Raw genomic sequence first — 17,985 nt, forward strand, 5'->3', positions numbered from 1 at the left:
TCACCTGTCGGATCTTTTACCTACTGGTTCCCCCGATTCGGGATAACCCATTCCAAGAAAGGTGATCTGTTATGATCCCAACTACATCTGATGCTCCAGGAGTCAGAACGTTAAGATATGCATAATATCCCCTTTCAACCTCCTCCACCCCATGGTTCACCAACTCCCTCTTTTTACTCCATATATTGTTAGATGCCCTTCACATACTGAGTTTCATGTTACCACACACATATATCACCTATCTGTGGGTTTTCCTCTCCTTAAACTCAGTGGGCGTCTGCAGCATCCCTTAACCTCAGGTACCATGATACTATGCAATTATTATGCACTTAAATGTTGTATCACTATTCTTCTTTACACATCTTTACAAGCTGTGACCCAGCCAACTACCTGTTGCATCTTTGTCTATATGGTTCTGACTCCCTTGTCTGGGAGTCAGAACCAAGCTGATGGTGTACAGTATACAGTGCTATATGTGGTCAGAGGTTCGTGGGAGATGGTGGCTCCCAGCACTTCCTGGAGAACTCGGAGACACTCGGGAACTGTTGACATCACTTCCGGGTGCTCCGAGCGCATGTTACGCCCACCCCACCCAGCTGGGAGTGTCTCTGAGTGTCTCCGACAACTTTACTCTACATATACACAGCGGCTTTACATGTATGAGCACCAGACTCCTTAAGATTGTGAGTGTAATTCTTTTGTTTTTACAGTAAAACTACTGCTCATATATCAAGACAGCGCTCGTATATCAAGACTTTTTTTTTTTAAATGTTGATCATCTTTCAAATGCTTGTATACTGCGTTACTTGTAAACAAATGTATTACTGTACCAAAAAAGTAGTGGATTGATCTTACTGGCTAGCAGAAGTGCATGTATCACAAGAAAGACTGACCAAAATGATATATCCTTTATGAGGCAAAACAGTAAACATACTGTATGCAATTTAATGCATTATTATTCTTGCCAAGCGTTCCACTTTAACCACTTGCTATATGTTCATTTAGAAATGGTGGGGAGTACAAGTAGTTAAAACAAGCTCACAGATGCAACTGCAGCTGTTAGCTTGGTACCATTTTTTTTAAAGCCGGCAATCAGCTTTTCAGTGAAAGCTAACCAGTCAGATGCAGAGCCATCTGATGACTTTTACGGTACTGTTCATGGGGCCTCCCCAGTGCTGCCCCTGTACCTTCTATGGCCCGAGACCATTGTAATTTGTTTCAAGATGGAGAGCATGAGAAGTTTGGCAAATATCGGTTCCCTGATCTTCTCTGCAATGAATGAAGCCAAGCAATTCCTCACTTCCGCTTTCAATTCATTAATTCCCCAAATTCTGTTGCTAGGGAAGCATGATCTGTGCTTGGTGAGGTGCAGTGGAGGGCAGAGGAGGGATTAGGGGTCCAATTGACCCTTGATGTCTCCATAAAGAGAGCATGTCACTTGCCCATGCTATCACATAGGGGGCTTGCTAGCCCCCTTGTGATAACCATAAAGTTAAATGAAAAAGAAAAAGGTTTTCGAAATGTAAATGATAAAAACACAAACAAAAATTAAAAACAATCCTGACACACATGTTAATGCAAATGTGCATATAGAGAGTGCATGTGTATACATACAGACATTGCACCACATGAGTGAGGTGTAGCGGCAAAGTGAGTCTAGGACCATTCACGGTAACGCTGAACAGATAAGCTGTAAATGCTTTTAAAGCATCACCTATAGACAGATTTGGATAATGTATTTTCCTGCTATTTCAAAGGCACTAGCAATTTTAAGGCATGTTTGGTATCTGTTTACTGGATGCAACCTCATCTTTATATTTTACCAAAAATTAGTATTATATTGTGTTTGAGTACTTTAAAATTAATTTTAGTCTATTTTTTACAAAAATATGTGCTTGTCTGCGCAACTACCACAATTTAATTAAGTAGGGCATCTGCTTTCAGAAATTGCGTAATTGCTTTGAGTAATTTTCTAACAAGATTAAAATTTGTGGTTAAACAAAACGTTGTTTTGGATAAAATGCAAACATTTATGCAGTCTACAAGCATAAAGTTTCTTCTTTTTTTTTTTTTATTTGCAGATTAACTAATCCACCAATGGTAGCATTGGTTTATTATTATTGTGATGTGGTTTTAAAAAACCTCAGACTTGTACACAAGCATGGAATTGGTTGTTTCTCATCCCCAGTCTTTCAGTAGTGATAGTGATAACTTTGGTATGTTAAAATGGGACTCCAGCCTCACCTGTTTCTGTCCCATAAACTTTTGTCTCTTGTACTCATTGAAAAACTGTACAGCATAGAGGAAAGTAAGGCCTGGTTCACACCTATACATTTTTTTGTATATTTTCAGTTTTTCAGAAACACACAGTCCATTTAACATGGTTTCCTATGGGTCACGTTCCCATCTGTGCATTTTATGGAAAGGGCCAAGGACATTTTTCTGGTTTTTGGTTCCACAGACTTCAATGGTTTAAAAACATGTATTGGGGGGGTGTGGCTTGGCGCGCGGCTCAGATGGAAGCACACTAGAAGAGCTCCATAAGTCACACAGCCTTACAGCCTGACACCCTGCCGCAGAGCCTTCAATGCCGGGCAGAAAGCTCCACACCACCCTGCAGACATGTTCCCGCCGTGGCCAACAGCCATCCGTTGCCAGGAACATCGCCGATTTGTTGAGACAAAAAACGGCGGGGAGCAGCTGCACGGCCGGTCCCAAGATGGCGCCGATGCAACAGGCCAAGCTCCACGAGGAGGATTTCAGCGGTGACTCGGAATCTACGGAGGACACAGGTAGGGGCAAGTATAGAGTGAACAAACCCCTGACCTACGCGGATATGTCCGGATTCAAATCCACATTTTCAGCCGCAATCACAGACCTGCAAACGAATTTAGTGGTTCTCACTGAGAAACTGGCTGCTACACAACATGCAGGGAGGCAGAGAGACAAGGCCCTACACAGACTTGATCGGGTCACTGTTTCTCATGCACAACATTTCATTGACATGAATAGACACGTGGAGGACCTTGACAACAGGGGTAGGAGGAATAATATTAGGGTGAGGGGGATCCCTGAATCGGTGGAGACGGACCAGATAACCCCAGCCCTTCAAAGGGTCTTCAATAGCCTCCTAGACAGGCAAGAAGAGACAGAAATAGAATTTGTCAGGGCACACAGGGCTCTTCGGCCTAAGGGTCCTGATACGGCCCCTCCGTGTGATATAATATGCTGCCTACAGAACTTTCAACTGAAGGAAGATATAATGCGCAGAGCCAGAAGAAATGACAGGATCATCTTTAATGGTGAAACTATAATGCTGTTTCATGATCTATCACAGATTACTCTAAAAAACAGCAGAGCTTTACGACCGCTATTGGATAAGCTCAGGGAGAGAGATCTCAGATACATCTGGCGTTTACCCTTTGCGCTTACTGTGTCAGCGAATGGCCACCAACATGTTCTATGCACTCCAGCAGACCTTCCTGATTTCTGTGCTGGTCTAGGTCTTGACCTAATGGAACTTCCTGACTGGTATGTGGACTTTGCACTACCACCGCATGATAGGAGCCTGCCTTGGTCGCCATTTTCCACACCAGAAAAGAGACTTTCTAAGAAGATGAAACAGGAGACCAGGACTGGATCGTGACCATGCAGAAGATTAAGGATCGGCTGATCCTCCTCTCATCCACCTTAGTGTCCTAGCACCACTCACTAGCCCATTGACAGTCACAAATTTTTTGCATTTTTTCTCCAGGAACTCTCCACACCTCCTTTTTTTTTTTTTTGGGGGGGGGTTTCCTTTTTATTATTTTTCGTTTTTGTTATTTCTCAGAACCCCCACTCAGCTCCGGCTCAGCTCCAAGCTGGGCTCCCAGCTGGGTGTGGTAACAGCATGGAGATCCAGAGCTTAGTGGAGGTTGTTTGTTAAAATGCCAAAGACAAAATGTAATTCAATATTGCATAATACTGGACCTTATGTTCTGCAGCCAATGGTGCACTGTTGGAATAGAAGCTGCAGGTGGTTACGACACTTTGGAGGTGATGACCACGAGGGGAGATGAGATCACATTATTGCAGTTATTGTTAAAGTAATCTTAAAAGTTTAGCTGTCCCGCAGTTAGGGGAGCTTGGAACCCCTGTTAGTCAGGGTGAATTCATCTTACTTTTATTGTAGCTTATATATAAGGCTGTGTGTTACATGGAGATGCGGTTAGCCAGTTATATTTTCAGAATACACGTTGTTTTTCTGTGCATTGTTTTAGACACAGGACAATTTTCTTATTTTAGTTCACATACCAGGCAGCCGCCTCCCTTTGCCCCACAAAGTGACCTGGTACTATCAGTAGACTACCAGACTCACTATTTTCTCTAGATAGGGCCCTATCTAGAGGTTAACCTAAACTTTTTCATTTTTTATATTCTTTTTAATTTTCTTTTTCTTTTATAGACCTTGACCAATCGCGTTGCCAGCTTTAAGAATAAACTGACAGTGTTTTAGTATATATTTCAGGCACAAAGTCCTCAGAACCACTTCTGAGTCTGCATCATGGCCTACTCATTCCTGGGACACAACCCTACGGTAATCTCACATAATGTTCAAGGGTTGAACATACCGGAAAAGTGTAGCACATTGCTCAGAGAAATTAAAAAAGGTAAGCCACATTTTATACTGCTGCAGGAGATCCACTTTAAGACTGGGCATGTTCCCAGTCTCACCGACTCAACCTTCACTAGGGCTTATCATGCCACCAATGAGCAGAAAACGAAGGGGGGTTCAATTCTAGTTAATAAGAATGCTCCCTTTAATTTGACGGAACAAATGACAGATCCGGAGGGAAGGTACATTTTCCTGAAAGGGACATACGGCGACACACCCATCACCATAGCAAATGTCTATTTCCCGAATAAAGCTCATTTAACCTTCTGTACTCAGATGGTTCATAAATTACAGGAATTCACCTCTGGGTGCCTGATATTGTGGGGGGGTTTTAACATACCCTTGAATCCTCTGTCAGACACCTCTAATGGATCTACCAGTATCAGATATAGGACACTGAAAAGTATCAAAAACCTTCTCCACTCACTCAAGCTGATAGATTCCTGGAGATTCCTAAACCCGACTGGTAGAGACTATACGTTTTATTCAACACCCCATGAGAAGTACGCACGGTGAGATTATCTTTTTATCTCACAAAATTACCTTTCAACACTCACAGAGGCCTGTATAGGTACTCAATCCATATCAGATCACGCACCAATAGCCTTAACCCTAGACTTGATGAAACGGCCACAAAAAGCCCAGATATGGAGACTTAATTCCTCCATACTTTCAGACCCTACACATGTACACAAACTGGGGGAATCCCTGAGAGAATTTTTTGATCTAAATATAACACTCCTGGGATGGACCCACTAACACTTTGAGAGGCCCATAAGTGTACACTGAGGGGGGAACTGATTTTGATAGGCTCGAAGCGGAAAAAACAAAGAGAGAAAGAGATTACACACTTGATAGAACGCATTCGCTATCTGGAAACTTTACACAAACAGTCCCTGTCGATCAGCACGACCACGGAACTATTAAACACTAGGAAATCCCTGCAGAACCTCTTTGACATGAAGGCCAAACACTTCTTGTTTTTCAAGAAAAGGATTTATTACGAGGAAGGTAACAAACCTGGGAAGACATTAGCAAGGGCTTTAAGAATACACACTCATAACACCAGCATTTCAGGCATTAAACGAGCGAATGGCACGATAGATGTCTCTACAGAGGCTATTGAAAAACATTTCCATGACTACTACACTAGTCTTTACAATTTACCACAGCAACACAAACTGCCAGGAATGACAGGTGACAGATCCCAGATCATTAGAGAATATCTAGACAAGAGTGGGCTCCCGTCATTGGAGGACATAGAAGCCAATACACTTGAATGTCCAATGGACACAACTGAGATTAAACTTGCCATTAAAAATTTGAAACAAGGTAAAAGCCCAGGTCCGGACGGGTACACAGCAATTTATTATAAAACATTTACAGATCTATTAACGGTCCCGTTGGCAGTGGCCTTGAACTCGGTGTCTGATTCCAAGGAGATAACACCTAACTTGCTCTCGGCATTTATAACGGTCATCCCAAAAGAGGGTAAAGACCCTTATGAATGTGCAAGCTATCATCCCATATCCTTGCTGAATATAGACGTTAAAATATTCGCAAAAATACTCGCCAACAGACTGAAACCCGTCCTTCATAAATTAATTGGGCCTGAACAGGTAGGCTTCATGCCTGGTCGTGAGGCAAAGGACAATGTCATTAAATCTCTGTTACTAATAAACAAGATTAGAACAGGCGACACAGAGGGCCTTCTCCTATCCACGGATGCGGAGAAGGCCTTCGACCGAGTAGCTTGGGACTACATGATGGCCACTTGCAAACATGTAGGTCTGGGCGCGAGGATGTTGGCTTGGATTTCAACACTTTATCAAAAGCCCACGGCAAGATTAAAAATTAATGGCACACTCTCCGAGAGGGTCCACATTGCAAATGGTACAAGACAGGGGTGCCCTTTATCCCCTCTCCTGTTTATACTGTCCTTGGAGCCATTCATCAGACAAACCAATTTAAATCCCTCTGTAAGGGGTTGGCATGTGAAGGATCGGGAGTTCAAGATCGCTGCTTATGCAGACGACTTATTGTTCTTTATATCTAGGCAACAAATTACTCTCCCCAACCTCATGAAGGAATTTGGACATTATGGTTATGTCTCAAACTTAAAAATAAACTATTCTAAGTCAGAAGACATTTTGCTTCCCACCCACTCACTCTCTTCTGTAATGGAAAATTCCCCTTTCAAGTGGGATCCTAAAAAACTGAAGTATTTAGGAGTTAATTTAACCCCACAGATCTCCTCATCCTATGATCAAAACTTCGCTCCTTTATTGAAAAATATTGACAGAGACCTACATAACTGGCACTCGGGAACTTTTTCCTGGTTTGGATCCATTATCAAAATGACTGTTTTACCCAGGCTTGTTTACGTAATACGCACACTACCGATTAAGTTACCACCAAGTTTGTTTAGGACCTTGAGAACTTTGTTCTTGAGATTCATCTGGGCACATAAAAAACCAAGAATCAAATTTGAATCATTATTAAAAGTAAAAGAAATGGGGGGGCTCGGAGTACCCAACTTGAGAGATTACTATCTGGCATCACATGTAGCGAGGATTACTGGCATTGCCATCAAGACAGTAAAGATTGGGTGAAGTTGGAGATGGATCTCTCTCCCACACCACTCTTAAATTGATTCATGATTTACCCAGAGGTACCGAGATCACTTCTGCGTTAGGCCCATTAACATCGATGAAAATAATCCAGAGTTTATCCCAGAGATTAATAATGCTCATCTCAAATCACCTCTCACTGACAGACCTCTTCTGGCAGGTGAGTGTTACCATCAGGATAGAGTAAAGGATTATCAGGTCCTAAAGAGGGAAGATAATGTGACAGATCTACCCTTTTGGGTTTACTTACAAGCAAGAAGTTATCTTAAGGATAACCACAAGGGGGAGACTTCTCTAGACCCCTGACGGAATTTGAGTCGGTGTGCCATAAGGGTGAACTGGTTAGCAGAACAACTTCCATTTCTTACGCTTGGTTACAGGTTGCAAGGGGTCCAGAAGATGACAGACTCAGAGGGAGGTGGTCTGATGCTTTACAGATAAACATAACGCCTAAACAATGGAAGAATGCTTGTATTTTATCACATAAGTGCTCCATCAGCACTAAGGTTCAAGAAACAGCATATAAATTGTTGACACGGTGGTACTTGACACCAATGCAATTAAACAAGTGGTATCCACAAGCGTCGGAGAGTTGCTGGAGATGCTTGAAGAATAAGGGTTCTTTGCTGCATATTTGATGGCAATGTCCTCTGATCGCTAGCTATTGGAACAAAGTCTTAGAACTAATCAAACTGATAACGGAGACGACTTTACCTCTGGATGCAGCTTGCTGCCTATTACACATCTCAAATTGGTCTCTAAAAAAATACAAGCGTTCTCTCACAAGGCATCTACTAAATGCTGCCAAATCGCTTATTCCAATTCATTGGAAATCTAAACGAGTACCAACAGTCACTGAGTGGCTGCATAGAGTTGCAGATCTCTATGAAATGGAGGACACTCTCGCTCAATCCAACAAGCGGGTAGAAAACTTCCTTGAGACCTGGCGTCCCTGGAATGTATTCAAATACTCTAAGACTTTCAATGACATTATTAATGCTCAGACAACTGGACCTGTTTAAGAACGAAACGCATGTTTTTTTTTTTTCTCTTTCTTTTGCATCAACAGGCTCTCACTGGATCTGTACAGCTGGGCAACGCGGTTGGTCACCTGCCGATATATATCTGACTATACAATGGTCATAAATTCTTTCTCCTCCTGTCTCCTTTTTTCTGTTTTCTTTTTTTTTGTTTTTTCACTATCTCTCTTAAATCTGGCAAACAAATCGGATGACTCTCTTTATTGCATCACCTTTGAGAAGAATAAGTCTTGACAAGGATAAGTGTGAGTGCTAAGGGTCTTTAACACGGTTAAATTTATACAAAAGACCACACCTAACAAAACTGATATTAACTCTATAATATACCATAGGTTGTGTGCGTTCAGTTTTAATGTAAACTAATGTCGACCAATTATTGTTATATAAGGATACTTGAAACCATAACAGTTACCCTGATTTGTACTGACTTCTCAACTTCTAAATAAACTTTTTGATGTTAAAAAAAAAAAAACATGTATTGAAAAACGTGAAATGCACCTGGAATATGCAAACTACAACCTGCATAGGTGTGAACCAGGCCTGAGTGTCCCCTTTTTCTCTCCAGTTTTAAGGTATAAAACCTCCGATCAAGGTCAAAATAATGACAGAAAGGTACTCGGTACATGCAAATGGGGAGGGGGTTATGAAAATATATATTGCTGCATGCTGAAATTCAGCGTTAAATATTGATTCAACACCAGCAAAAATGTACTTCTTTATACAATTTTTTTCTAGATAATAGATAATTTCTAGGCCTTGCATCTCAGATTTTTACCTGTTTTTTTACAGTCCTTACCTAAACCTAATCTGCGCTACCCATGAAAGAATTTCTTTCTACATTGCATTCATAATTTTTTGCATTAATTATATTACTGATGTTATGATTTATATGATCATGCTCATATTCCTTTTACTATTAATGGGAACGATTCTCAGTTCTACACTGTTAAAAATAGTGTAATAAAACACTTAGCTGAAAAATGTTAATAACTGTCTGCACATCAATCATAGTTTGCTAGTATGGAAAAAACAAACCATGTTAGTAGCTGCTGAAATAAATCACTATTGTGAAACAAAATAAACTTTTTATTCTAATTATCTCCTCTGGGAGACAAGAAATAGAAGTTGACTGAATTATGTCACCTGGCATCCCTTGAGCTAGCCAAAACCTGGAAAGGTTTTAATCTACAACACTGGTAGCCATTAGAGTCATTAGTCTTGTAGAGAGTCCAGAAATAAAAGACTGCAGCCTTGCAAGATCCAGTCACCTAAGCAGCATTGATTTTAACCACTTGCCGACCGAAAGACGGCTACAGCGCGGTCGGCTTATTCTGGCTGGGTGTCCATGGACGTCCTTCCAGAATGTTACTCTTGCGCACCCCCTGGAGTGCGCTCCCGCAAACATTCGTGACCGCTGGGTCCGAAAGACCCGACGCATCACGGATCGTGGTAAATGGCCACTTGTAGCGGCCGTTTACCACGTGATCGCTCTGTCAAATGTCATGTCATGACGCCGGTTCCTCCCTCCCCTCTCTGTACTGATCTGTACAGTGCGAGGGGAGGGGGGAGAGGGGGAGAGATCGTTTTTAGCAGGGCTGTGGGCTGGATCTGTAGTGCCCACAGTGCAGCTCTGTGCCCATACTGAGCAATACTCTGCAATAATGTGCAATACTCTGCAGTACTCTGCAATAATGTGCAATACTCTGCCAATACTCTGCAAAAATGTGCAATACTCTGTAATAATGTGCAATACTCTGCCAATACTCTGCAATACTGTGCAATACCCTGCAATACTCTGTAATACCCTGCAATACTCTGCCAATACGCGCTAAAACTCTGCCAATACTCTGCCAATACTCGCCAATACTCTGCAATAATTCTTTTTTTTTTACCAAATTTTCAGTCTTTTTTGATTTATAGCGCAAAAAATAAAAAACCCAGCAGTGATTAAATACCACCAAAAGAAAGCTCTATTTGTATGAAAAAAGGACAAAAATTTCATATGGGTACAGTGTTGCATGACTAAGTAATTGTCATTCAAAATGTGAGAGCACCGAAAACTGAAAATTGGTCTGGTTAGGAAGGGGGTTTAAGTGCCCAGTTGTCAGGTGCTTAAAATGCCGTACTACAGAGCTGATCTACACCTACACTTATACCCTGGCATTGCCATGTGTTACACATGTATCTACATCTGTATTTGCTCTTTTGCCTATTCAAGTAAAAGGAAAATGACAAAAACAATATTATCGGGTAAATGACATGCAGAGACCCAGCAGGGACAGTGAGTATGACATAGAAGATGTAGCTCATCTGGAACACAGCAGCCAGGCAGAAGCAAGAACTTCCACACAATTACAGCTCATTATCATCTCCTTTTCTTTCTAAACCTTATTGGCATTCTGTAGCAGGAAGAAGACAGTGTTTATAAACTGCAGCACAGGGGACAGAAGGAAAACACTTACAGTGTGCAGTAAGAGTTATGGGGGGCTTCTACTGTCTGCTTGACTGTGCAAATGTTATTTGCCTAGGTACCTTGAAATGTGTTTGGTTAAGATGGGATGATTTTTCTGATCCTTGAGAGATCTGTGTGCACATTGCTCATGTGTAAAATATTTCACAGTCAGACAGATAGTGAATTGCTTTTTTAATTAAACTGCCTACATGCACACAGTCTTGCCTAATCTGCAGACAATCATACAATTTGTCCGGTGCTGGTACATGTGGCGGCCAATAGCTCCCAGTACCCTTGTTACTTATTGATGTCTGTGTTTCTATGTACCCTGTGAAGGGGGGAGTGATGCCTGCAGTTAAATCAACTACAATTTAAACACAACTGGTGTAGTGCTATAAAACAAATAATATTTAATCAATATCACACCCATCAAACATAACTCGTGCAAAAAAATATATATATTTAGATATGTGCCATAAAAAGTCCCCTGGGCCTTAGTTTCTATATATCTTGCTTTATATGTCTTAATGTGCTACTCATACTTCAACACCAAACATCATCCAAAAAGCTTCACCCATACGCATTTTGCCACCGGGACATGTGATCTCCCAAGGAAGTCACATGCCCGGTGACGAAACATGTAGGGGAGGGGCTGTCTGGACGACATCATAATGCACATAGATTACAGGGAGTGTAGTGTTTAATATAGTAAGCAATCTGCCTTTTGTTGATGCTTATACATTGTGGTGAAGTGTACGCACAAAGTTAATGTGCGTAGCATTTTATGTGAGTGGAGTGAATAAAGTATTTTAAAAGGTAAATCACTATTGCCTTCTTGATGCTGTATTGTGGAGAAGAGCAGCATGAGTGGCATATCCAGCCGAGTACACAGAATTTATTTTAAAAGGGACTGGTGCTGTATTGTGCTGAGGGTGTGCTGGTGCTGTAAACCATTGGACACACTGAATTCCATTTAAATAGGACTGGTGTTAGCATCCACTGAGCATATAGGATTCAATTTAAAGGGGACACAAGATAATTTTGACCTTGCATTTTTCTGTAGGTCATATAAACCAGGTGAAAGCACAACTGGTGGTGGTAAAGCACTCAAGTTGAAGGAGTGGAAGAGTGACCATGGTTTGGTGTTGAAGTATAAGCAGCAAATTAAAAGATATAAAGCAAAAGATATAGAGATTGATGCATGTGGGACTTTTTTACTCCCAAATATCTCATATTTTTTTTTCTTTTGCACAAGTTATGTGTTGTGGGTGTGATGTTGATGAAATATTATTTGTTATATAATGTTACACCTTTTTTATGTAACTTTAGTTGGTTTAACATATATGGGAGTGTTACAAGGTGGGAGTAGCTTGTTTCACATAAATTGATGTTCTTGTGAAATAATAATAATGTCCTCAGGATGGCCTCTGCTTGGGGCAGCCAAAACAATTGTTGCTTCGCAAGATTGTTTTCAGCGGACAGACTGGCACCTGTTTAGGGATGCGGCTACTACTGAGAAAAGTTAATGTGGAGAACCATATGTTAAGAAGTGTGTAGAAATTGTAGTGACTATAAAGATGATCAGTTCATTCCCTAAGCAAAAACCTTGGGTAAATAGGGAGGTGAAGGTTCTGGTTAGAGATAAGAATTATCTCTGTGTGGCTAGGGGAAGGTTAAAAGCATGTATTACAGAGACAAAACAAAAATATCAAGATGGGAAAGGATTTTAACTAAATTATGCTAGAACAGTGTGGAAGGCTATTCAGTCAGCCACAGGTTATAATCAGAAACAGGTTTCAGTGGAGAAATGCGAGGCTTCCCTCCCTGAAGTCCAAAATATATTTTATGCCCATTTTGATTAATTAATTAATGATGTGATTACCAAGTTGGCTTTCTTTCCAGGAGATATGTAATTTGAGGTTTCAGACCGAGTCTGTATTAATTAGGGGAAATCTGCAGGGCCTGATAACATCTATTATTTTAAAGAACTGCGCCTCCCAATTAGCAGATGTTTTTACAAATATTTTTAATGTTTCACTCACTGGTTGTTCCCACATGTATGGAGAATTGTCCCAATTCCAAAGAAATTTTCTGTTTCTTGTTTAATTGATTATCACTTGGTGGTCCTTACTTACATTATTATGAAGTGCTTTACGAAAATGGGTTTTTAGCAAATTAAAAATGTGTTCCAGTAAGGCTGGTTATTTATCAGTTTGTTTTTAAGTCTACAGAGGATGCTAATACTCTGTCTTTACATTTAGTTTTGACCCTCCTAGAGAGTAAAAATAGTTAAGTTTAAATGTTCTTAATTGATTTTAGTTCAGCGTTTAATGCTATTTAACCTATAAAACTTATGGACATGCTTAAAAAAATTCAATACCAGGCACTTTCCCCCCCTTCCTGCCCAGGACAATTTTCAGCTTTCAGCGCTGTCACATTTTGAATGACAATTGTGCAGTTATCCAACACTATATAAACTAAATTTTATCATTTTCTTCCCACAAATAGCGCTTTTTTTTGGTATTTGATCACCACGGGGGTTTTTATTTTTTGCTAAACAAACGAAAAAAGACCGTCAATTTTGAAAAAAAAAAGTTTTTCTTTATGTTATAAAATTTTGTTTTCTCCTTCACTAACGGGTCCTGATGATGCCGCACTGATGGGCACTGATGAGGCGGCACTGATGAGGCAGCACTGATGGGCACTGATGAGTTGGCTCTGATAAGGTGGCACGGATGGGCACTGATGAGGAGGCACTGATATGTAGAATGGATGGGCACTGATAAGCGGCACTGATATGCAGCACTGTTGGGCACCGATAGGCGGCACTGATATGCAGCACTGATGGGCACTGATAGGCAGCACTGATGGACACTGATAGGTGGCACTGATGGGCACTGACAAGCAGCACTGATAGGCACTGACAGGCAGAACTGATGGGCAGTGGTAGTCGGCACTGATTGGCACTGACAGGTGGTACTGATGGACACTAATAGATGACACTGATGGGAAGCACTGATGATGAGGTCCTGACATGTGTTATTGATGGGCACTGATTGGCACTGTGATGGGCACTGATTGCCACTGTGGTGGGCAGATTGACACTGTTATGGGCACTGACAGGCGTTCCTGATGTGCACTGACTGGCAGCTGATGGGCATTGCTGTGGCACCTCTCATGGGGGTTGCACTGATAATCAATGTGCTGATTATCAGTGCAGACCCCCCCTCTGACAGGGAGATCCACCGATTGGCTCTCCCTGTCATCGCGAACCGAAGAAAGCCATTTGCTGGCACTTCCTGGTTCACTCTGTGATCAGCTGTGATTGGTGACAGCTGATCACTTGGTAAGGAGACTCCATCAGAGGCTCCTTACCATGATTGGAGAGCGGTGTGTCACAGTGAAACACAGCACCACTGCACGCCGCGTCGCATGCCCCCACATTCGGGTGCTGGCATGTTATCCTGCTGGACGCCATATGACGCCCAGTCAGGATAACTGAACCACTGCCCAGCTGTCATTCTGCTATAGGCCGGGCGGGAAGTGGTTAAATAATTGGGTTTAAGTCCATGTTTTGTAACTGGATCTTGGATTTTCTCACTAAGATTCCCTAGACTGTTAAAAATTAAAAAAACTATTACTTGACACTGTTCGTGACAGTGTGTGCATAGTCCAGGATTTGAAAGCTCTGCAGAGTGATAAAAACTGCACAAAAATTCATAAGTGTAGCTTTCCCTAGTATTGATGAGCTTGGGGAAAGGAGGTGTCTTCAGTAGGCCCACAATATTGTAGGGAGATAGTTCCCAGTCAAGTAATGCCTTGTTTAAGTTGTAACCATCTAGTAGGTGGTACAGGAGTATTGTCTACCACACCAGTAACAAAATAACATGGATGCCTAAGCATTGATACCCTTTTTACTAATGATAAAGAGCAAGTTTTAGTGTGGTAACTATAGTGTAACTGTGGTATTTGTTGTTGCTGTATACGATGTGTATGGCTATATATGTTTTTATGTGTAGCAGTGAATGGGACTATAACTATATTACATGTTAGGATTATATGCAGTCTTACAGAATGGCAATACATTTATTTTGATTCTTTAACTATTTGAATCATGGCTGTCTGGATTTGTGAATTAAATGCTTCAACACAGATCAGATCTGCATGGAAAAAAAATATACATATTGAATCGTGCCCTGAAATACAATCTTTAAGCTCACCAGAACTATGGCATGGCTCACTGGACAGGGTTGACCAAAGATGTTGCATTGAGCTAGAGACCGATTTAACTGTAATCTGTACCTTGGTTCCATTCTGTATAAGAATTACAAGCAAGCAACACATCATCTGCTGCCTGCATATATACACACATTTATATGCTTGCAGCCTCTGCCAGTCTAAGTACAGCACCTATTTAAAAAGCAGGCCAGATATTTTCCTGTTAACAAGTTAATGCCAGATAACAGAAAAAAATCACCCAGTTATGGACTCAGGTGGCCATTTTGCAAGAGTCTTTTGCAGCGTGTCCTTTGGTAATCTTTTAGCTGTTTCTGTAGAAATTTTAAGCTTGGAGATGGCAATACAGCTAATTATATTGAAAGTCTCTTATTACGTACAGAGCAGCTGCATTTCTGTACAGTGCTAAGGGTTTCTGCATATATGGTTTCTTGCTATACACTAAAGATCATTTTGCACACTGGGAAAGAGGGTTACTTTAGGTACAGTGGAGGGTATCAGGTGCGCTGGGGCTCTACCAATAACAACTTCCCTTACAATGAGGTGGACGGGGCGGGAAGTAGTGACCTGTGAATGCTGATGGAGACTGTGTCTCCAAAAAAACAATAACCGGGCTAAAACCCCAACATTTGTGATTACCTATTGCATTAATTTGCATCTTGCCCACAGCACTTAAAGCTCTGTCATGCTTACTTATATCGCAAACAATTACAAGTTAAATTTCATGGTAAGATTATGAAAACATTTTAGGTAATGGTCAATAATATAGCTTGTGCAGAAATCATATTTACCTGTATCCATCAATAAAACTTGCATTGATATAGTCGGAGCCCTCCACACCGCGTATTGGCTGAAGACACACCCTTGTGGACTCATATGGCATAATATTAACAAGGCGATTTTTAAATTTATTACATGGAAGATTGGCACTGATAAACCGTGACGTGTGAGCTTTAGAACTAGCGAGGCGCTGTTAAAAAAATAGTAATACTAGAAATTAACATATGTCTATCACCCAAAACATTTTACATACTGGTTATAGTGTATAGCCAAAAGTTCAAACAATATATAGAGTGGGGAAGGGTTAGAACTTCTGTCAGGATTTTTATTATTGGTGTGGGTGCTACATCTCAAATAATTTTTTGAGGCCCTAGATTTCCACGTCTCAAAGTTGACTTGGGATATGCAGTTCTCAACCTAAAAAGACAACTAGGTGGTGTTTCAGGCAAAATATATATGAAATACACAAGAAAGAGAGCTTTAAACCAGTGGTACAGTCCACATAAGAAGGATTGATTGGGAAAAAGTTTGTTAAATAGACAGTTTTTTATTGATAAACAGATTTTCTTATTTGCATTTTAGCACTGGTTTAAAGCTCTTTTTGCTTTGTAAGTCACTGATGTTTATTGTTGCCTGTGTCCCCATTGGTGACCATTGTCTTGGAAAGACAATGAGGAAAATGTAAACATTTTGTCATTGAAACAGGAGGTGAGGGTAAATCTTCAATGGAGTTAATTTCCCCTCACTTTGGAGAGATTTTCTCTCATTTCCTGCTGTGTCTCCAGAACAGGAAATGCAAAGAGTAAAAACTGACAGGGTTTTAACCATTCATTGTTCTATCCAAAACTATTATGGCTGTAGATATTTTAGGACTGATTAACTGGACACACAGCATTTCAATATGATTTATAGTAAATCCAGTATGACTATTTAAAAAAATAAATTTAACTGCATGACAGAATGAAAATGAGTAACATTCCCTTTGAAAATATATACATAGTAATGCCCTGTACACACGACCGGTTTTGCCGTTGGAATAAACTCTGAAGGTTTTTACGACGGAGTTCCAACGGAATTCCGCTCAAGCTTGCATACACACGGTCACACCAAATTCCGACCGTCCAGAACGCGGTGACGTACAACACGTATGATGGGACTAGAAAACAGAAGGTCAATAGCCAGAAGCCAATAGCTTCTATCTCGTACTTGCTTCAGAGCATGCGTCATTTTTGGTGCGTCAGAACAGCATACAGATGAGCGGTATTTCCGATAGTAATTTGTTCCGTCGGAAAAATATAGAACATGTTCTCTATCTAAGTCCGTCTTAATTTTCGACAGAAAAAGTCAGATGGGGCATACACACGGTCGGAATATACAATGAAAAGCTCCCATCGCACTCTTTCTGTCAGAAATTCCGCTCGTGTGTACGCGGCATAAGAGTAATAAATAGGCCATTTCAAGCTCATTGATGTCATAATTTTTTTACTCATATATTATTATCGTAAAAAAAGGAATTTCTTATTATGGAGTACTGTACAGAACACAGGACTTCTATTCATAGTCCATGGGTTATATGCAGGCTAACTTCATGTGATTAGACATTGGAAAAAAACTTGCTAGGGCTGCCCCTAGTGCACACTCATAAAACCCTGCCCACACCAGGATAGGATGCCAATCTGTCAACTTCAAGAATGTGGACGGCCAAGTGAGCTGGAATGTAAGTTTCTGTCCAAGAGGATAGTAAGCATGTTTTTTCTAGGGCAGCTTGACTTCTGATGCCCCCTGATGGTGTATGTAGGCCACTCCTGTGGCATTGTCTGACTAAACCTTGACTGGCTGAACTTGCATTCTTGCAGAATTTTGATGGGGAGCTTCAACTCCTCTGAAGACCATGTCCCCTGGACAGTTAGCGTGGATTTGTAAACTCCACCCTAGTCTGCATGGCTGACTTCTATTGTCATCACCCTCCAAGGCATGTAAAAAAATTACTTTTCAAATTTTAGGGCAGGATTGGAAATCCACCATGTCAGGGTGAACGTTGTCTGACTAGATAAAAACATTGGGCGATCCAAGGATTAAATTGGGTTTGCTGGTTTCACATAGTGAGTATGCTAGATTGAAGCAATCTGAACTGAAACTAGGCTTGAGAACTGCCTCAAAGGAGGTTACCAATAAGTCCAAAACCCTCAT

At 41.0% G+C, this 17,985-nt stretch overlaps 1 protein-coding gene across 35 annotated transcripts in view; it reads right to left on the reverse strand.

The window, feature by feature from the left end:
* The window catches only part of PTPRD (protein tyrosine phosphatase receptor type D), a 2,697,868-nt gene that overhangs the window by 44,107 nt on the left and 2,635,776 nt on the right, over positions 1-17,985 (reverse strand). For all 35 annotated transcript variants that reach the window (XM_073635233.1, XM_073635225.1, XM_073635219.1 and 32 more), the window contains one exon: positions 15,807-15,985. In XM_073635233.1, the coding sequence (XP_073491334.1) occupies positions 15,807-15,985 (179 nt within the window). The remainder of the gene's footprint in view (positions 1-15,806; positions 15,986-17,985) is intronic.

The sequence above is a fragment of the Aquarana catesbeiana genome, linkage group LG01 (genome assembly GCF_042186555.1).
Source record: "Aquarana catesbeiana isolate 2022-GZ linkage group LG01, ASM4218655v1, whole genome shotgun sequence".
Taxonomy (NCBI): Eukaryota; Metazoa; Chordata; class Amphibia; order Anura; family Ranidae; genus Aquarana; species Aquarana catesbeiana.